Source organism: Euprymna scolopes, chromosome 34, assembly GCF_053919585.1.
Source record: "Euprymna scolopes isolate OS-2025 chromosome 34, ASM5391958v1, whole genome shotgun sequence".
Taxonomy (NCBI): Eukaryota; Metazoa; Mollusca; class Cephalopoda; order Sepiida; family Sepiolidae; genus Euprymna; species Euprymna scolopes.
Genome location: NC_136515.1, coordinates 57,944,641 through 57,967,268, shown reverse-complemented (window position 1 = coordinate 57,967,268; position 22,628 = coordinate 57,944,641). Strand labels below are relative to the sequence as shown.

The 22,628-nt window shown below is 39.8% G+C and overlaps 1 protein-coding gene across 2 annotated transcripts in view; it reads right to left on the bottom strand.

The window, feature by feature from the left end:
- The window catches only part of LOC145259273 (ribonucleoside-diphosphate reductase large subunit-like), a 92,811-nt gene that overhangs the window by 43,605 nt on the left and 26,578 nt on the right, over positions 1-22,628 (bottom strand). For both annotated transcript variants that reach the window (XM_080117111.1, XM_080117112.1), the window contains 2 exons: positions 1,749-2,005; positions 1,204-1,292 (listed from right to left, as the gene is read on the bottom strand). In XM_080117111.1, coding sequence (XP_079973237.1) covers positions 1,204-1,292; positions 1,749-1,782 — 123 coding nt within the window. In that variant the 5' untranslated portion in view covers positions 1,783-2,005. The remainder of the gene's footprint in view (positions 1-1,203; positions 1,293-1,748; positions 2,006-22,628) is intronic.

Sequence of the window (22,628 nt, the reverse complement as noted above, 5' to 3'; positions counted from 1 at the left end):
TGAAAATTGTTTTATTCTAACATCTTAAGATTGCAATTTAAAATTACGATGTTTATGCACGGTGCTGAAATAATTCTTTCAATGGAAAGAAAAGCATTAACTGGAGAAGTATCAAGACTACAAACAGAATACAAAAACTGAAATTGTTTTTCTTTTTGACGATTGGCAAGGAAAAAAAAAAAAAAATCAAATCCTGGTCTTTTTTTTTTTTAACCTTCATTCTAGACTGTATACGGACTTTATAAACGACGTAAATGAAACAGCTGTTATATAAGTTTTTTGTTTTGTTATAGTTAATATAAAAATTCGGTAGACTTAGATTAGCAACACCAACGAAATATCCCCCACCCTGTGACAATTTGAGTTCTTTCCATTACTTATTTAGAATTGGATTAAAAGCATTTGATGTACGCAACCCATCACGGAACAAAAGAGGCCACATTACAAAAATCACGTAAATTAATCGGGTAGTTTTTAGTTTTTAAATATAGAGAAAAAAAAAAGCATTTTTTTTTTTACGACCTGCCCCAGCGTAGTATAAACACTCCCACCCACCTCAAGTTAAGAACGGCTTTCGAGGTTGGGAAGTGTTCATTCCGAAAACAGTTTTTAAAACGGGGAGGTTGGGGTGTAGTAAAAAAAAATTTACCAAAACAATTCTTTTGGTACCGCGCAGAAACAATATTTCGAAAGCCGTTCTTAACGTGAAAGGTGTTTTGTAAATATTCTGTGCTTCCACCTAACAATTTAATCTAAGAAAAAAGATATCGTGAAACTGGAATTTAACTTGAAAAAAAAATATTCAAAAAAATAGCTCGGTACCAAAAATAAGGACCCTTTTTTTTTTTTTTTTTTTTTTCCAGCGATTTTGAGATTAAATTGCATTACAAGGCTGATTTTCATCTCGATAGTTGAAATAGTCTCTACCCTGGCGGATCATAAAATAGAGCCTGGCTTCGTAATATGCACTTGATAAATTGTGATATTTTGGAAATGACATTCGTTCTGTGACGGGATCGTAAATCATAAATTTAAATAGGAATCTTTTTCTTTCTAATAATCGTAAGTTTTTTTTTTTCTTTTTTTACTAATTTCATCCCTAATTTTTGCTTTGTTAAATAATGTTCGATGTTAGTTTGTTTAGCTGGTAGATGAAAAAAAAAAAAAAAAGTGCTTGCAAATATCCAAATAAAAATAACATACGGGACGGATGAATTCCATATTGAGATTATAACATAGTTTTTTAATCCTGGAAGTGATCTTGTCGAAGTGCACATCTTCCTTGCGGCCATCTAAAGAAAAAAAAAATACAAAAATACAAAAATACAAAAAATGTTGAGTTTAAGAAAAAGAACTAAAATTTAAACTACATGACTGAGTAGTTGTTTATGTATTTAAAGAAAATCAAGAGAAAGTGAAGGAAAAAAAAAAAAAAACTAACTTCAGTCGCGCCTTTTAATTGCGCCATTGTTTAACGATTAAAGATTTATTAGACATTGCTAGTTCTTATTTAAGTTGACTTTAAGATTATATGTATATATAGATATAATAAATGATTTCTTTTAAATCGAATTGAAATATAAGAAAAATTTAAGGTTAGGGAATCTTTTTCTTTCTTTCTTGAGCTAACGATTAAATTCACTTACTTCTTACAAAAAACAAAGTCAAATATATTTCTTTTATTATCAAACTTACAAAAAAAAATAATGGCTTGTCAATAAATTGTATGCATAAATATAATTTCTTACCTCGCTTAACAACGTAGAGTTGTGGAGAATTCATGTTGACAAGAGAAGACGTTTCAAAAGAGTTCTCTCTGAATGAAAAGTTGTGATGAAATGCGAAATCAGCGCCAAAAATTGAAATGGCGCAACTTTACAAACCACGTGACCGCATTCTCGTCATTTGATTCGTCAACGCATGTTTCCCCGCCTCTCTTCCTTCAAATTGATTTTTATGTAACAATTTTCTAGAAATTCTTTGTCTATTCTTGGAAAAATGAAACCTAGATAATAATTAAAAAAAAAAAAAAAAAAATATATATATAATAAGTAAAGAAATAAAAGCAACCAGTGTTAGTTTATTAGTTTTCTTTTAGAAAGGTGTGTTTCTGAGTCTATAAGTATAGTCACAGTTTTTAATGCACACATAAATAATAAAGTTAACCAGATAAAATGAAAAGGTTACACTACAAAAATTAGATAAAACTGCACCCTATGCTCATTCATACTCTCTCCCCATAAAGGAGTGTTTCTGAATTTAAAGGTATAGCCAAAATATTTAACGGACATAAGTAATAACCTTAAAATCGCGACATAAAATGAGAAAAACAAAGTTCCTATGAGAATTACTCTAAGTGATTATTTTTTTAATACATTTTCTGGTACTAAAAAGATCGGATAAAATCAGGTATTCAGTTCCTTTTCACTGCAAAAACTTAGACACCAGGTTCAAAAAGTGTGATTGAGAAGTCAGCAGCCCATAGAAAGGGCACTCTGATCTGCAACAAGTGCCTGGGCAACCCCGTCGGCATTCTCTGACACGAGCGCCTCAGGCGATTAGCATTAAACTAACTTTTTGTTAAAGAGAGAAGGAGAGTGGACCTCCTAGAACTGCACAAGAACAGCACTACACCACAATCAACAGAGACCAGGTCATTACAGGAATGATCTAATCCCTGTTGATTTTGGGGTCCCGAGGATGAAATCCTTATTGGATAAAATTAGAGCTCTTGTACCCTATGCTAATCTCCCCCAACACACCCACACATTTAATAAAATTCCATTTGTAGACAATTACATGCAAACAGTCTAGAAAAGGTGTCAGTAAAAATAAATAAAGCAAAAAAAAAAAAACAGTTTCTAAATTTTGATTGAGAAATCACTTTTGCATACAAATTTAAGATAAAATTATCACCATTATCGTAACCTCGCTGTAACGACAGTGAGATCTGCTCAAACAGAATAATGGCACACAGCGTGTGTATGTTCTTCAACTATAAAACCCAGTTGCGTGCGTGCAGCTGTTTAAAGTTTGTTTCAGCTGCGTGTACATCGCCTTTCTACACCCACGCAAATTCTGTGGGCATATAAACTAAACTCGGCCTTGTCACGCGGACATCTTTGAAAGCATCTTACGTCACAAAGATGTTTTTTTCATTCAATCGGATTATGAAGAAAGCAAATTTCCAAAATACTTTTTTTCGACAGTGTTCGTAGAGCCGGCTTGATATCTATAAATAGTGCATTTTGCGCCAAAAACCAATTAGCCGACCTCAGCCAGCATGCTGAAAACATCATCATCGATTCCGTCCATGGGACGTTAAATGAGTACGCACCCAATAATTAATTTTCTTTGAAAATGGACTTTTTACCCTTTTCTGCTAAAGTAAGCGATGGACTTTTATGTTGGTTATTTATTCCTAAAAAAGGATTGGTTATTTCTAACCAAGAACTTTCATTTTTCTACTTCATTTCATTTTATTACCTCAGTCGCAGGAAGAGACTCAATTAAGAAAAAAAAATTTCTTGCCTTCTCTTTTCACTTACTTATGATTTTGAATAAATTTTGTATTAGATTCATTCACCGCCTCCGTCATCTTTGTTTGATTGTTCAACTCCATTTTACACATTATTTTTATTTTTTTGAGTTTGCGGGACTAATGTCGTCACCCACAACACCACTTCCAGTCCATTGTGCAGTAAAATTATCACTATTTCCGGACCAGAAAGCGTTTTAAGGAGATTTTTCGAAGGAATATAATTACATGACTAGGATTGAACATATAAAAAACAAAGGCATAGTTTGTAACATTGGAATGGGCGGAGGATGCTGCTTTGCTATGCAAGAGCCTGCAAATGAATAAATGAGCTAACCCATATGATTTGGGCTGAATGGGTAGTAATTCTGGCAGAATGTTGGAGTGGCTAATATACATTGATAAGAAAAATAAAAAAAAAATGATTTTATTTATAACATACTAGCGTTGCCCGGGTATTTGTAGGTGTGTGTGTTGGGGGGGGGGGGTAAATCAGAACAAAAAGGAAACTTAATGATAACGATTTAAAAAAAAAAAAAAAGATGGGGGGTGCATGTGGGCTCGAACCTGGAGCCTTGAGGCCTATAGACTGAGCCTGAACACCTGCGCTACGGCGACAATGTTAATGTAAGAGCAATTAAAGTGAGTCAAGTCAAGGAGGTTTGATTGACAGGTGGATGCTTAAGGAGGTCATCGCGTGAGCGTTACGATGACGGGGCAGTTTTTGTTAAATTTATATGTGCAAGTGATTCTCTACTCTAAAAGTTAAAATATTGATCTTTTTTTGTTTTATTTCTTTGTAACACCAACAACATCTCTCCTCCTACCCGAAAATATTTTTAGCCAATCATGTAATTTTCGAATAGATATTGATCCATTTTATTATCCAAACATGCACACACAATAACCCTCAATATCTACTAGTTGACATATTGCTAATGTTAATCAGGGCCCGTGGATATCATAGCAATTAACTTGGCTTCGGGACTAGCCACACAGAGGGGTCACTGGGGCCTTGCTCAAGTGATAGCATTACAATTACTATTAATATTAATAATAGTAATACACTAAAGTTTTTAGCCTGTTAAAAACAGGCAAAAGTTATAGCCTGTTGACTTAGAATGAGTCGTTTACGCCAAATTAATGGTTTGAATATGGTTAAATCTCAATAGTCGCTTAAAAAGCGAAAATTAAACAGAATCATAACTAATAACTGTTCAGCATAATCACGTTGACATACTGGTTCTCGACAGATCACCAAAGTTAAGCAACGTTGAGCCTAGCTAGGCACTGTATGTACCTTCTGGGAAGATTGGGTATGAGGCCAGCACCCAGCCCCCAAAAAAGAACTCCTCGCTACAAAAGCATCTACAAAAAGTTGTGGATGGCCTATGACTCTCCAGGGGCTCAAGGCTATGGATGGATGGCTGGATGGATGGATGACTAATAACTGTTATCAATCATGCAAAAATGTAATGTTCAATTCAATTGTATATTTTTATTACAAGTAGTTTTGTTTAATTTTTGATTTTTGAGTGACTATTGAGACTCTATAGATTTATATTATAGACTAGCATGAGTGCCTGGCGTTGCCAAGGTGTTTAGAGGTGTGTGTTGAGCAAAAAAAAGTGGTAGTAGGCAGGCAGGCTCAAACCCGTACCGTGAAGAAGGAAAAGAACGTGAAAAAAAAAAAGTGACGTCTTTGCCGTTGTGTCCATCGCCAAACCGGAAGTGGAATACTCTTTTCATCTCTGCCCATTCTGCAATGGACCTTTCCCCAGTGGTCAGACCTTTGGTTACCATTTGTCTGCAGATGTTGCAGACTTTACCTTTGGACTCCGAGCTTGTAGGATCAATATCACATGCTTTCATGTCACTGATACAAGGCCTACCTATTAGATCCATTAATGTGTTGGTGCAGCACCAGTTCACTTCTTATTCAACTCCTCATCATTTATTTTCAGCCATATCTAATGGTGTTATAATGTTATTTGATTATATACATATACTGTACTGTATTTTGTTACTAATTTTTAATGCCATATCCCGGGATTTTACTGTAATCCCTAACTGTGCATAGAATGTATGCCATAATATTTAGTTCACTGCACCTTATCATAACAAAAGTCCATACAAAATTTCAGCTAGATCGGTCAAGTAGTTTCAGAGAAAAAAAATGGAAGAGAGGCAGATAGACAGATTAAAAGTAAAGAAGGTAGAGTTTAGTCCGAGGAGTTGCGAAGAAATGTTATAAAATACAAACTCAAATATGAATCAACAATAAAAATAAAATATAACTTTCATTGAGATCTACTTTTTTGTACTTTGAAATCTCTTGCATAGTCATTCGTATGTGGTTTGGTTGGCTAAACACAAGCATGTCCAAAACTCACATAGTGATACACAAGTGATCAGAGCAACTTTATTTCGGGTCCTTCCTCTTGATGAAATCTCTACGCATGGGCTTCCCTCACTGATGCGAGGCTCACCTATTAGATCTATTGATGTAACATTGGTTCACTTCTTATTCAACTCCCCATCATTTCTTTTTAGCCATATCCAATGGTGTGACTTTTCCATCGCTTTTTAGATCTCCTTCCGGACTTTATTTCACTTTCTATGACTCGGACCTAATGTCAATAATTACCCTTTCATTCTATGGCCAACGAATCCTCTACAGCCTCCCTGCCTCCACAGGAAAGTGAAAATTGCACTAGAAAAATGATTAAATCTTAACAGGAGAATAAAAAAAAAAAGAAAAATAAGGTTAATAGATTGCAAGAAAATAAAAGATACCAAAAATAATCATAAACAAAAATAATTGTCCACTAAAAAAAAATGCTAAAATAGTTTCTGCTTTGTTGACATATATTTCTCTAATGTGTACTAGGTAATAAAAAACACCCCCTCACCAAACTGGACCATATTTTCATGTGTGCTATATATGCAAGTCACAGTCCTTGAGTGTGCACTATCTCCCCATATGTGAGAAATTAAAAAGATTGGGGTTCATTAATAATGCGGTTAGATATGTATTTTTCATTAGACAAAAATTCAGGAACATACTTCAAGTGGAAAAAGAATATTGCATAAGTCCAAATGTATTGCTGGAAGCTTTTAATGACTGAAGAAATACTCCGAGACTGAGGAAGTTATTGATGTTAACATAATTTTACGAAGAAAACTTTATGAATGCGAAATACGAGGGAGAAAAAGCTTGTGAGCATAGACTATTAATCCATTGTTGCTTGCATAAGCTTCCTTAGTAAGGGATAGAGTTTTTCGTCCGTTTACAGTTTTTTTATAACGTTTTTACGTGTGCCACTTTTTTATGTAAGCAGTTCAGGTCGATATGGCGATAATTTCAAGCAACGGTTACTCAGTCTATGAAAAGCTGGCTGGAGATCACGGAATAATTGCTGGGACTTTGGTATTCTTGGCGATGCTGTTTTACGTTCATTAGATGGTGTCTGGTGTATGTGATAACCATGAGCGACAGCAATGGTGACTTGCAGAAATGCTGTCTGAGCCATTTTAATTTTGGTGTGCTAAGCCCTTTATATCGAGTTTCTTCAATGTTCCACCCTGTTTACTGTCTTCATATGCAAAGAGATAAAAATATAATCCCATGGTTTTGTGTGTGAAAATGACGCATTATAGCCACATCTTTTATGTGATACAGGTCTGCGTAGACAGCCGGTGATGAAATCAAATTGTTCCTTAAATGAATAGATATAGATTCTTCTGTTTACGTTACAAGCGACTTGATTTAGCTGGTCACTACATTTTCTAGCAAGGAACCAAAGCAGTAAAACTGAAGCTGGCCTGAGGACACTATATATACAAATGTAGGCAAATTTGAGCATATTTTATTGGTTTGAAAATATAGGATCTTTTTTTTTTTTACAAACCAATTGTCATAAAATTTTAACCATAGAATAGTCTTATAATCTTCAAAAATCCTGCAAATTTTCATGTAGTATAGAACCAAAGAGATGAGCATTTCAATATTCAAATGTACCAGCTATTTTGGCAATTTTGTCAGTTCCAAATCTCAGCGGCTATTAATCAGAATTTAACAAATGAAGGCTATGTGTAGTGGGCTACGTGATATTTGCTCTTAAGATGGCACATTAAGGGGATTATTCATCAACCAAAGCCTATTTTTTTCACTTTTTTTACAGTCATAAAATATTTTAATCATAATCATTTGTTTCCCTAGCTTTGCATATAAATTACAAAATATCTGATATTTCTCTAAAACCTCTAACTTTGATGGAGGGAAGAGACTAAAACTTGCTGCTATGGTTTTAAATAACAGCAAGGGGAGACTGGATTCCAAATATTACTCATGTGTTATACCCACCCCCTTTTGGTTTTCATACATAAAGTAAATTTCACAGTGTATAAGGATTATTTGATACTGGAAATATTCATAATCGTACTCTATTTCCAAAAGAGGGGAGATATAACATATGAGAAATATGTGGAATCAAGTCTCCCCTTGCCAATGTTTCAGATCATTTGAAACCATAGCAGCAAGTTTTAGTCTCCCCTTCATCAAGGCCAGATGTTTTGAGGAAATATATGCATATATATAATTGTATTGTTGTTGTTTATATTAAGAGTAGTGTAAGGAGATATAATATATTATGTACTGAAGTATTTACTTCAAAAGTGCTTAATACATAAATAGAGCTAGGTAAGAAGCTAGTCAGAGGAACGTACGTTGAGGAGGCACCAGTTGTATGAGTTTGTCGGAGCACATTCCATTAAATTACTTATAAAACAGGCACAGGGAAGCAACATTGCGGTGATGGACACAAGTAGAAAGTTGGTTGATAGTTTAGGATGTATTAAGTTAGAGACTAACTCAACAAGCAGCAAAATTCCACCTCTTCACTGTTGAAGTTCTCAGATGCCAGAAAGCCTTCTACTTAAATAGTTTCTTACCTCAGACTTATATACTTGAGAATTCCCTCCCTATTTCCGGTTTCCCTAACTGTATTAACTTGCAGAATCTTAAACATAATGTGAACAGATATCTCACTGCTCAAATCCCACAGTTCCCTGTTGGATATAATTTCAAATAGTAACCTCCTACGTTCCAAATAACAATATTCCTTGTTTGGGATGAAAAAAACAACCTCTTTATGGTTATATGTTGCAATATTTTTTAAAAAAATATGAGGATATGATTAAAGAAAATTGGAAGGTTCTACTTATAGACACTAGTGATAACTGACCAATCAAATGTAGCCACATTCTGCTAGCAACCAATCAGAAACCGGAGTCGCTCCATAAAAATATTAGATCTTTTAAAATTAAAAAACAAAATGTTTTTGTGCCCACACGAGAAAGATTTTTGCTCTTTGCCTTCAAAATTTTAAAGTCCAAGGCTTATACAGACCAGCTACCCGCCAAAAACTCTTTTTCATCTCCAGGACCTGTACAGATCAGCTACCCATCGGAAACGCTTCTGAAATTAAACATGGCTTTTAATTCAAAATTGCAAATATCCCTATTGTACGCGATCTTATGCATTGATGGAAACTGATGAATCCACATTGCTCTGCTTTCTCTCTTAGTGATTGCCGTGTTGCCATGTCACGATAAATGTTGTTGGATGTACTTCCGCATTATTCTTCACCTTAGGACACTGAACCTTATCAGATGGTTTTGGACCAGTCACCTTTGGATATTTTGCTGCAGAGGGACAGAAGATATGAAGGCGCCAATTGGCTGTACAACTAATTAGGTAGACAAACAGCAAGGAAAGTGACGGCAATAGCAAAGAAGGATGACAAACAAATGTTCTGTTAAAGACGATAGGATATCATGTTTTATTGGTAAAATGTAGGGAAAATCATACAGGGTAAGTTGGAGTGAGAATGGGTGTTTCACGAGGTTGAGATTCTTGAGTCCTTGAGGTAGGAATGGGTAGTTGGACGTCAGTGGGTGCTGAAACAGGAAGCTGGACGTTAGCAAGCACTGGAACAGGCAGCTGGACATTAGCAGGCACTTGAACAGGTAGCCCATGATAAATATATATATATATATACCTATAGTTTTGTAAACGTAAAAATACATTTGTGTGGGGGTGATCGATATATTGTAGATTTGCTGGTAGTTTAAAATCAATAAATATATATTTTATAAGTAGTACCAGCGAAGGAAAATTAAGTCTTGTAACTAAAAAAAAAATTAATAAATAAACAAAAGAATCGTTTTTGGCATTGGAAAATAGGCATAAATTTTTCTGATTCCGATATCCTCAAAAATTCTGATTTTTCTGATTCCCGATTCTGTTTAATTGTCTCTACACTAATCTCAACTTAAAGTTATGTATGTTTGAGACGAGGGTGGGGATGGGGGCATTTTATTAAGCAAATAAATTAAAATTTTATTTAATTTTTAAAAGTAAGAATGATGTTTGAAATCCAACTTCAAAATGACTAAGAAATAGAAACAAGGCATATTTCCATTTGGAATGTAAGGGGCGACTATTTTGGGATAATTTCTAACAGGGTGGGGAATTGAGCAGGGATGCAACATTGCGGTGATGGGACAGAAATTGGAGCTAGGCTGATAGTGTGGGATCTATTAGATTTGAAACTCTTTGCAAATCTTGTTAATTGCAAGCAACCCATTTTAAAAACAAAATATGTTATCTTCATTAGAAATTTCATTTATTTTAAGAACATTTAAAGAAATATTTATTTTGTTAGAAATAGAATAAAATAACAATAAAATCTTGTTTGCCTGACTGAGTTTCTGTTCGTAAGAAAAAAGTTTCAATTTATTTTATTACTAGGGGGGGGGGGTACCCGGCGTTGCCCGGGTGTTTGCAGGTAAATCAAAACTCGGCGGGGGGGGGGGGGTAAAATAAAATAAAAAGTTTTGGTAGGTGAGTATGAGGATCGAACCTGAACCCTTGAGGCAAAGTGTGAAAAAAAAAAAAAAAAAAAATTATGTGACGTTAACCATTGGGCCACCGCGACATTCAAACGGAAACACGTTTGAATTTATTTAATTACTTAGATTTGGCAGATGCACGTTTTAATGACTTAATGAGGTCAACTTTGACTGCAGAGTTTTTCATTTACTGTGAGAACGCTTTTTTTTAGGTGCACGTTTTAATGAGGTCAACTTTGACTGCGGGATTTTTATTTATTTTCCCCAAATGTGTGTTGGGTGGGGGGCAGCTCCCCTTGTCCAATTTGAATAGCAATTGTTTGATATAAGGAAAATATTTCCACATTGATCAAAGCTGATTGCTTTCGGACATTTCCGGCGATTGCCACCGGAAAAATACCGCCAGAATACGTGTCGTTTTTATTATAGGAAAAAGCCTAATTCACACGCAGCGAGCGAAAACTGTTGAATATTTATCTTCCTGAAGTCGAGCAAATTAAATAGACAGGCGAGCTCTGTTGTTAACTCAGAGATGTTACAATTTATATGTGATATAAAAAGTTTTAAGAAGTTGCGAGCTAACCAACCGCTTCTCTGAAAAAAGCCTTTCTTGGACATACACACACACATTTTCGCTTTTATATATATAGATTAATATTTGATGATTTCTATTTTTTAATTTGCATTTCCTTTTTCTTATTGATTAATTTCGTTTTAATGATTACAAGTAGTGAATAGGAATTAAATTGCAAAATACAGGGTGGAACAATAAAAGTGTCGCATTAAAGAAAACAACACTACAGCTTTATTTTAAAACTTTTATTGAAAAAAAAATTAATGCAGGTAATTTGATAATGTATAACAGTAGAGCTGACATTATTTTCTGTTTCAATCACCGCCTTGATACTGGTCCGGAACTGGGAGCATGCTCTTTCCACAAGCGCTGACAGGAGCTCGGTGAATACTCGGCAGATGGCGGCGATCAAGCTGGCTTTGGAGTTGTGGGAAGTCATGTTGGTGATGTTCTTGACATATAACCAAACAAAGTAGTGAAGCGGGTCCAGGTCAGGGAGAAGGGGGGAGGGCAGTGAGAGAAGATTACAAAGTCATAGCACTCCTTCTGAAGCCAAGCCTGGGTCTCTTTGGACTTGTGGGGCGACACCGAGTCCTGCTGCCACACTCAGGGTCTGCCAGTGACCATCTGATTGCACCACGGGATCATCACACTATTCAGCACACTCAGGTACACTTTGGTATTTAATTTCAAGCCGTCTTCGAAGGCAAGAGGTGGCATGAGGTAGTGTTCACTTGAAACCACACCAAAAATCATAACCGTGGCCAGAAACTTTGTTTTCATCACTCTGAGCACGTCCCCGTTACTCATGGTAATCCAGCAATGCATTTTGAGGGTGCTGGCAAGGGTCCTGTTGTCAAAACTGGGGTCAGTAGAGAGCATGAGTTGTACAGCGATGCATCTTCAATCTTGCTCGTTGAACATTGTGTCACTTTTAGACATAATAGAGACTCCTATCACTCTTGGGATTTGTACATAACTGGCCAACCAGTAGATGGCCTGCAACAAACAAAGAAAACTGTTTTTCTTCAAATGGAAATGCAATCATACTGTCTTTTGCAAGATAATTTTATCATTCCGCTCTGTAATATTTACATAAAAATGAAATCAAACAAAAATCCATAACAATTAAATAAGTACTTAATTTTATCTTTTTGGGGTTTTTTTTTTTGGCAGATTTCTTTTTCTTAAATCTGGATAATTTTTTTTTCCTCTCATGCTGACAATGAAAGAAAAATGTGATTAATTTTTTGCATGTGATTATTTGCCAACATTCTGGAAATGCATAGAATTTATTTTTAATAAATAAAACGTTTTAGAGTTGGAGACTCATTTTACTAGATAAACTTCACTCAGCTATTAACTGTACAGCATAGGACAGAACAAGTAACTATTTTTTTTATATTTTCAAAATGACATACATAAAAAAAAATTAAAAAATCAGAATTAATATATATAATAGATTTTTTTAACAGCACATCTATAATATAAATCTCACCTGTCTGTTTAAATGTATGTATGTGTGCCTAAAATTTTTGACAGAAGCAACAGATTTTCACAAGATTAGTATCGTTTTAAAGCCCAACCTTTCGGATGACAAATATCGAAAAATTGGCCAAAAACATTAATTCCTTCACCCTCAACTGAACACTTTTCTACAGGGAGGGGTCGCTTTTTTCACCGATATTTTCTAAAGTCATCCCCTTTTTTCGATTGACTAGCCTTAATTTAAACCTTCACCACTTCCGATTTGGCAATGGACGCAATGGCAAAGACGTCACATTTTTTTTTTTCACATTCTTTTCCTCATTTGCAGTACAGGTTTGAGCCTGCCTGCCTACTACCACTTTTTTTTTTTTTGCTCAACACACCTTGCTCAACACACCTGGACAACGCCAGGTACCTAGGCTAATAATGTATATAAAATAAAATAAAATTTTCTACCAAACCTGCCTTGTTTATTTAACACGTGGAAACGATTTTCAATACCTTTTACTTCATATTTTTTCTAGAATTTTTTTTTGCTATTAGAGAGACATTATATGCATTTCTTGGTGAGGGTATTTTTAGGCAATTATATGTCGTTTTACGATATTGCCAGTCAGACTTAAGGTTAGTGGTAAAAAAAATAATTAACAGCCAAAAGAGAATATAGTCTCGAAAATGAAGGATCATTTTACGTTCAATTTATATACTAAACGGAACCACCACTCTAAATTCTAAAATAACTGTCATTTTGTTTTTGTTTCTTATTTCTGTCAAGTTTTCCAACATGTTTAGATGTAATCGGCTACAAAACGTAGAATCTCATTCTTTGGGAGGGGGGATAGCTGAAAGTGTTAATCTACAAATTACCTAAAATAGTTTAAGAAATTAAATCCACCTTAATACATTTTGCTTTTTCTTTTTGTGAAGAAGTCAGCCATTTTAATCTTTTGTCAATAGCTGAAAAAAAAATATATTTTGTAATCTTTCAAAATTTTAAAGGAATTTGGAAGCCTTTTTAATCTGTCAACTAAAAAGTAATTTCTGGCTTTAAATTTTTATCAAATATGTATGCATTAAAAGATTGAACATTTTGGAAACCATCCAATTATTTTATGAATAGAGATAAGAACAACATCATAGCAAGTGCTCGCCTGAGCTCCAATCTATGGTTCCACCCTTGCCAAACTTTCACAAAAAAAACATTCATTTAGTTACAACAACAAGCAACAATTTCCCTTTTTATCTATGCCTAAATCTAAACATGGATTCCATCAACAAAGCTTCTTTCCTAGAATTGTCTGCCTGTGGAACTGTTTCGCTGGCCTGCTTTCCAGCTGACTACAATGTGGTATCTTCAAGTACAATGTTAACAAGTTCTTGCTGAGCAATCCCCTTAACTAAATTATACCAATTTCCCATTACTAATGATTACTACGCTATTAACCCTATACTTGAGTGGCCTTTGGACCTTGATAAATGGTGACTTCCTCGTAAAAAAAACAAAAAAAAACATTAACTCAACAGAATTAATTATAGTTTTATAACAATTTGATGGAATTAATAATTTAATGACCAAACGATACCATAATAATTGAATTTTGTTATGTTTTATACTTTTCTTGGGGGGGGGGGGGCGGAGATTATAGTTATAGGTTTTATAACAGGGAAATTGGTGCAAGTCCAGATTAGCATTTGTGGCGATAAACAAGAACCTTTATCACGGAATGTCGATGTTTTTTCTCATATCGAAAAACAATGAAATTTTATGAAATTGTTAGGTGAAAGTCCCCATGTTAAGAATCTTCGGCCCAAAAAATATCCATTGAAAAAAATAAAAAAATAGTCCGAAAAGCACGAAGTTTAAGCCAAAAAAAAAAAAAAAAAAAAAAAAAAAAGGCCACACACGCCAAAATTCTTTTCTTTTCAAAAGAATGAAAGCTTCCTCAAACGTGCTGTGCTGTGCGCGCTGCGGCGCCGCAGCGAGCTGCGTACAACATCGGATTTGAATTTTATTTTATTTTTATTTTTTTTTTATCGATTTTTTTGAGTTTTGGTCAACATCTTCGTTCCGTGACGGGTACAGACATTATAAAGATTTGTCTGTATTTGCTAGTCTCTCTCTCTCTCTCTCTCTCTCTCTCTCTCTCTCTCTCTCATATTATATATATATATATATATATATATATATATATATATATATATATATATATATATATATATATATATATATATATATATATAGTAATTGGGTTGAATTCTAAATAAGAACCAAAGTAATAATTTGGAATAAAAGACATCGCTTAAAAAATAAATAAATAAATAAATAAATAAAAGAGAAAGAAAAATGAAATTGAAAAGATTCCCGGGCAACACCACGCAGCTAGATCTTGTTAAGGACAAAAAATTATTGCTAAGAAAAAAACAAAAACAAAAAATAAATTAAAAAAACCAAGGTTGAAAAAGAAAAAAAAGAAAAAGAAAAAAGATAGTATTTTTATGAACTGAAAGTATTTGGATTTTCTTTTCTTTCTTTGTTTGATGTCATACAATTATGACAAATAGTTTTTAACGGGCAAATAAAAGAACGTTCAATTGGCGCCTTGAGTGGTGTAAGCCCAGGTGGCCGGACAAACGGTGACAATTGGACAAGAAGTTGAAAAATGGACAAAGTCTCACCGCAAACAAAATAAATAAAACAAATTACATTTAAAATGGGTATTGGGTATTTTATAGAAACATTCCCGTATCCCCGACGAGAGTACTTTTTAAGAATTTTTAAGAATAAACCCCGCTTCGAATCAAAAGTATATATTTTTTTATATAGAAGAGATCTTGCATTGCGTGCAAGCTTAGTTCAAGTTTATCGTTATTTTCATGACATGCTCGACTGAACTTCACTCTTAATGCCTCCCTCCATCCCAATAAGGCAGCCGCATCCACAGCAAATACCTGACTAGCTACAACCAGTATCAGCATTCTCTCGCTATATGTGCCTAAAACTAAATGTAAAATTCCATGAGCAAAGCTTCTTTTTCCCCAGAACTGCTCGTCTGTGGAACACAATACGACAGGGCTGCTTTCCAACTAACTATGACATGAGTCAACATGAAAAGTTCTTGATGACCCGTCATCTAATTATATATATATATATATATATATATATATATATATATATATATATATATATATAGAGAGAGAGAGAGAGAGAGAGAGAGAGAGAGAGAGAGATGTAAATGTTTGGAAAAATAAAACTTAAATATGTTTGCAAAAACAAAAAAAATAAACGTAAATATGTTTGAAAAAAAAACATGTTTAAAATTAAAATATAACAAAAACATTTATTTTTATTTCAAGGGTGCCATTCTATACATTTTGTGCTTCCGTAACTGGGTGAACAGACAGTAACGCCACCTATAGTCAATCGGAGGAAACAGGCTCTCCCTTTCTTCATTATGACCCGTTATTTTTGGATTATGACATAGTTTAGTGGCGGCTACATCCAGCCTTTTGGTCAAGATCAAAGTGCAATGAACTTTCTTGGCCTTCGGGACAAGATCAAAGTGTAGTATCTGTTCCGGCAGATGATGCAAGCTATGACTAGCTATGACTAGCAAAGACCAGATGTGGGGGCAACCCCACATGCCTGACCATTAACCAGCTCCCATTTCCCACCTCTCGGGAGCTGGTCCCCTTTTCCCCTTCCCCTCACTCCTCACATTAAAAATCGGCCTTGTGCCTAATTTGCTCGGTGGGGGAGCAAATAAATACCATCTGTTCCGGCAGATACTGCAAGCTATGACTAGCTATGACTAGCAAAGACCAGATGTGGGGGCAACCCCACATGCCTGACCATTAACCAGCTCCCATTTCCCACCTCTCGGGAGCTGGTCCCCTTTTTTCCCTTCCCCCTCCCTTCACTCCTCACATTAAAAATCGGCCTTGTGCCTAATTTGCTCGGTGGGGGAGCAAATAAATACCATCTGTTCTCTGATACATACACAGCGATAGGCAGTGTTGTTCTGGTGACACAATCTCGTGCCCGGAACACCTGACGAGCTTGTTGGGTAGCGTTCTGTCCGCACCCCCACTTGGTCTGTCTTTCTCTGCTCTCCCCCCTCACGGGGGGATCCGAGCTGATAATTTACGACCTTCCCGCGAGGGAGGGTCGGAAACACTTTCTCTCTTCCCTCCACTAACTTCCCACTCCCTCTCTCAGTTCTATCTCCCCTCTTGCCGCCTTTGGCGCCACTTCTTTTTGGCGCCAAAGTCGGCTCCCACTTTGGACGCCGACTCCACGTCACTCATTTTGGTGAATTTATACAGGGAAGAGAGAGCTTTTTTCAAAAATGGACACCCCCAGCCCGGGGACCACCAATACAGATACCCCCAGCCAGGAGGCTACCACAAGAAAAACTGCTCCCCAAGAGGACGGCTCCCCAACAGGGGAAGCAAAAAGCAACGGGGCATACCGCCCGGACACTAAACCAAAGGACGCCCCCCAGAAGGGAGAATACTCACCAGCAGCTCCCCAAGAGGGCGACTCCCCACAAAGGGGAGAAAAAACAATGTTGGACGGGGCATCCCGTTTCGACAACAAAAATCAAGAGGCAGTAGCCCCAAAGGACGATAAGGGAGACAGTGCTCCCCAAGAGGGCGACTCCCCACAAAGGGGAGAAAAAACAATGTTGGACAGGGCATCCCGCTCTGACAACAAAAATCAAGAGGCAGTAGCCCCAAAGGACGATAAGAGAGAGTGCTCCCCAGGAGGGCTACTGCCCCAAAAGGGGAGCAAATCAAGAAAACGAGGGGGCATACAGCCTAGACCTCCCCAAAACAAAAGGGGCAAAAGCTCCCAAGGACAATAAAGAGGACAATGCTCCCCAGGAGGCCGACTCCCCAAAAAGGGAAGTATTTCCTGGAAGAAGTATAGAGCAGGGAGAGTCGGTCCCAAAGGAAAGCGGAAAGGGAAATGCCCCTCAAAATAGCAACCCTTCCGCCAAGGAACAGCAAAAACAGTCCAACCTCACCAAAGATCCAACACCAACAAGAGGGTCGGCATGGGGGAAGACTGTAGAGAAGCAACTGTCCCCTCAAGAGTATAGAGACTTGTACTTGACCAAGTACAGACAATACATAGAGGGGGCAGAAATTAAACCAGTGCCAGGCGCTTGGGAGGCAATCGAAGACAGAGTGCTCTCCCTCATCATCTCGGATATGCCGGAAAACCGCCTCCTAGGGATGAAAAAGGAAGACATGGCAGGGCTCCTACACAAGCTAAACATCCCGGTATTATACCTGTACCAGAGGAGCTACGCCATGTGGGACATCCTCCTACCCACCAAGGAAGATGCGGAGAGACTCTCCCTACAGGAAATTAAGTATGGGAGAATAAAACTAAAGCCCGAATACCAGGGCAGGACAAGGACCCAGGTGCAGGTATTCAATGTACCTATGCAAATATCAGCAGAAATCCTGGGATCCTTCTTCACACAGTTCGGCAAGGTGGAAAAAATAACCCCAGTGCGGTCAAAAACCGGCATGCACTTGGGCAGCTAAAGAAAGAAGGCTTCCAGGCGATACCAGCACAGCTGACATTTAAGGAGGCAACTATGACAGTAGTAGTGGAGGGGCGTCGTCCGCACTGCTGGTTCTGCCAAAAACAGGGTCACATGGCCAAGAGCTGCCCTCAAAGGTCAACTCCTACTCAAGTGACACTAAAGGCGGTCCCAACCTCTGAGACAGCACCAGTGTCCAAACAGACTGTCACAACTCCTGCAACCGGAGCACCAACCCCAGCACCGAGGAAACCCAAAACTGTGCAGGAGGCCAAGGGGGAGGAATGGATCACGGTAATGAGGCGGAAACGGAAGCCCACAATCCCATCTGCCACCGTCCCACAACCAACCCAACAACCGAGGCAGCAACAACAACAGCAGCCTCCACAACAGCCATGGCAGCAGACACAGCAGCAGCAGCCAAACCAGCCGTTGAACCAGCCGCAGCAACAACATCAGCTGCCGCGGCCAATTCCACAACCAATGCCACGAAAACAGCGGCAACAACAAAAACAGCAGCAGCAGCAACAGCCAGAACAGCAGCAGCAGCAACAAAAACGGCTGCAGCAACCAGAAAAGCAATAGCATCAACCGGAGAAACAACAATTAGAGGAGCAGCAACAACCAACGGTCCCCACACCAATTGAGACGGGGATCAAGCGAAGAAAACACTGCTCCTCTGAGGATGAATCTGCTAGTGAGAGGGAGAGGAACTCAACCTCACCACTCCCCGGTTCATTCAAAAGAATAAAAAAGAAAAGGAAAGGGGAAGAAAAGGCAGCCCACACTCCCTGTGAGCATACACCACCTCTAACAACAACACAACCCACTTCCACCCCCATACCACATACTGCACCAACACTAGACACCGCACCAACACCAACACCAACATCAGACACCGCACCAACACCAGACACTGCACCAACACCAGACACTGCACCAACACCAACACCAGACACCACACCAACACCAGACACCACACAGACACTCGTCCCCACACCAATGCAAATTGAGCCGCCATCCCAGAAAGAAAAGAATGAACCCGGGAGGGGGAGAGACCCTTCAGATTCTCCCACTTACGGACTCACTCCAACAGGAACTCTCGCCCTCGAAACGAGAGAGGAACTTTGTTTTGTAGACCTTCTGTCTGTGGCAATGGGCTTACCACACCGGCAGAAAAAAAATTTTAAACCTTTGCTGGACTGCCAAAAGATGGGGGGAAAAGACGTTAATGTCCCCTCTAATTTCCCGGACGCCCCACGGCTAACAACTTTCGTCAGGCTTCCTGAGGCCTGCAAAACCAAGGTGTGGACAATGCTGGAGGCCGCTGAAGGGGCTGGTCCAGGAATTGAACTGATTAGGAAAAATGACCCTTCCCTTGAGGAACTCGCAAAACAATGCAAGGGAAGGGTCCCAGTGTTGGTCCATCCGTCACTCTATAGGGTCCTTAAATTGACTTACCCTTTGAATGTCGGCGGCATTGTGAGAGAAGGTCAGGACATGAAAAACCTGACCACCTTGAGCATTGCACACAACGTCGGTGTCCTTTCCCCGGCTGACTTCGGAGCTGAGTGTGACACACCTTAAGGTAGGTACCATGGCTTTGAATTTGGCTAGTCTGAATGCGAGGGGCTTGAGATCATCGGGCCGGGCGGCTCGCCTCCGGCACGACCTCTTGTCCCTAGGAGTGGATGTTGCTGCGATTCAGGAGACGCATTTCGTTTCCTCTGTGGACTGTAGGTGCTGGCCCGAGACTTTGAGGTTTTCTCAGCATATGGCAGCCCGCGAGGGAAGGGAGTTTCCGTGCTGGTTAAACGTACCCTGTCGGCGACGGTCGACGTTGTCCATAGAGATGCGGTGGGTAGGCTGGTTGTGGCCGATGTTGCCGTAAAAGATTCTGTGTTTCGGGTGATTGCAGTTCATGCGCCCAGCACCGCTCGTGAGAGGGTCTCATTCTTCAGTCAGCTTGACGCGTTTGTAGATTGTCGGAAGCGGGTAGTGCTAATGGGGGATTGGAATGCCATCTTAGACCCCGACATAGATAAGGTAGGAGGCGGAGCTAGAGGATCGGAGAGGTGCGAGTCCAGCCTGGCTGATCTGATGGCTAGATGCGGTCTGATCGACAGGTTTCGGTTCGAGCATCCGGGGCGGGAGATGTGGACGTGGACCAATAGCGTTTCCTCCTATCCAAATACCTATTTGGACAGGATGTTAGTTAGGAGAGGCGACGTAGACTTCTTATCTTGTCCCACGTTCACTTGGCTAGGCCAGACGGACCATAAATTAGTTATGGCCCAGCTGAAGCTAGGAAATAGGCCTAAGTTAGCGGGGTACTGGAAGTTAAACACCTCCCTTCTGGAGATACAAGACTTCCAAGATCAGTTAAGAGAATTGATTAAAAAGGCACTAGTGGGGGCAGTTACCGGGAGTAAGTGGTGGTTAGGTCTCAAAGCCAAGATCAGAAGCTTCTCCGTCAAGTATGCCCAGCGCCTCGCACTAGATAAGGCCAAGACGAAGAAGAAGCTAGAGCAGAAACTAGCCCAGGCTACGGGGGAGGGTGATAGGGTTAGTCAGGAACTAGCTAAGCAGGACCTTCTACGCGAGACTAGCGAGCGTTACGAAGGCCAAGTAGTTAGAGCTAGGCTTAGAAAGATAGGCAACGAAGCAGTCAATTCTGATGCAGACGTGCGCCGTGAGGTTTCTAGGCGTGGCTCGGACAAATACATTGCGAAAATCAAACATCCGAATGGACGCACCCTGGAATCGACTCGGGAGATCTGCGAGGGGTTTCGAGAACATTTCGAGGAGCGTTTTACGCAGCAGCCCGATCTTCCGGTCCTTGAGTTTAGCGACTATTTGGCCGACTCTCCCCGCCTCGAGGCGGCTAGTTGCGAGGGCCGGGTGACGGAGCGGGAGGTCTTTACTGCGCTGAAGCAGGTCAGCTGTGACAAATCGCCAGGACTTGATGGTCTGCCATACGAACTGTACTTGAGGCTGTCGCCCATGTTTCTGCCTCTTCTGACGGATATGTTCAACCATTGGTTTGCTCAGGGATCCATCCCAGGGCAGGTGACCAAGGGAGTGATCACATTGCTGAAGAAAGGTGACGGGCATGGAGGGGAAGAATTAGACGACTACAGGCCCATATTTGGCCGACTCTCCCCGCCTCGAGGCGGCTAGTTGCGAGGGCCGGGTGACGGAGCGGGAGGTCTTTACTGCGCTGAAGCAGGTCAGCTGTGACAAATCGCCAGGACTTGATGGTCTGCCATACGAACTGTACTTGAGGCTGTCGCCCATGTTTCTGCCTCTTCTGACGGATATGTTCAACCATTGGTTTGCTCAGGGATCCATCCCAGGGCAGGTGACCAAGGGAGTGATCACATTGCTGAAGAAAGGTGACGGGCATGGAGGGGAAGAATTAGACGACTACAGGCCCATAACTCTGCTAAACACAGCGTTGAAGATTTTGGCCAAGGTCCTGTCGAATCGGCTGCAGGTTGTTATCGACGAGTTGGTTGAACCGGAACAGAACTACGCTGTGAAGGGGAGATCGATTCAGAACAACTTGCACCTGATCCGCACGATCCTAGAGGGGGGAATAGATGACGACACGGAAGCCGCGCTGATCAACTTAGATCAGTCAAAAGCTTTCGATAGGGTCGACCATCGTTTCCTAGCATCTGTCTTAGAGGCCGCCGGTTTTAAACCGGACTTTTGCAAGTGGATCTCCATAATGTATCGACAGCCCATGGCTGTCGTGTAAGTCAACGGAAAGCGCTCGAAACCCTTTGTTATCTCTCGGTCGGTTCGTCAGGGTTGTCCGCTGTCACCCCTGCTTTATGTCCTGGCTTTGGAGCCTCTTCTCCACAAGCTGAGACATGGGGAGGCAAATTCGGCCCTGTGCGGAATGGCTCTGCCTGGCGGCTCAGCTGCCAAGGTATCCGCGTTTGCCGATGATGTCACGGTCTTCGTGTCGGGCTTCAGAGACATTGAGGTCGTGTTGGAGGCACTCACACAGTACGAAAGAATCACGGGGGCCAAGATAAACCGCAACAAGTCAGTAGGACTGCGGTTGGGCGAATGGAGTGGCAACGCAAACCTCCCGGCGCCCTTCAGCTGGACAGATGGCCCGGTCCGGATCCTCGGCGTGTGGTTCGGACCGGGTCTCCAGCTTGACAAGAATTGGTTGGAGGTACGGTCAAAGGTGGAGGCTGCAGTCAATTCGTGGCTTCCTAGGAAACTTTCCTTAAAGGGTAGAGCTGAGGCGTGCGCCACTTACGTCTTTCCTCTCATCCTTTACCGACTGGCCGTACTTCCCCTGCCTGCACAACACCTAAAAGCTCTTGTCGAACTCTTGTCCTCGCTCCTTTGGGACAGAGGAAGACACTGGGTGAGCAGACAGGTCTGTATTCAACGTCCGTGTGAGGCAGGCTTGGGAATGCCGGACTTGAAGTGTCATCGAGATGCTGAGAAGCTAGCCTTCCTGAGCCACTATATGCAGGATGACCAACCGTGGCACCCCGTGGTTACTGCCGCCTTCCCTGACCTCGTTCTCGAC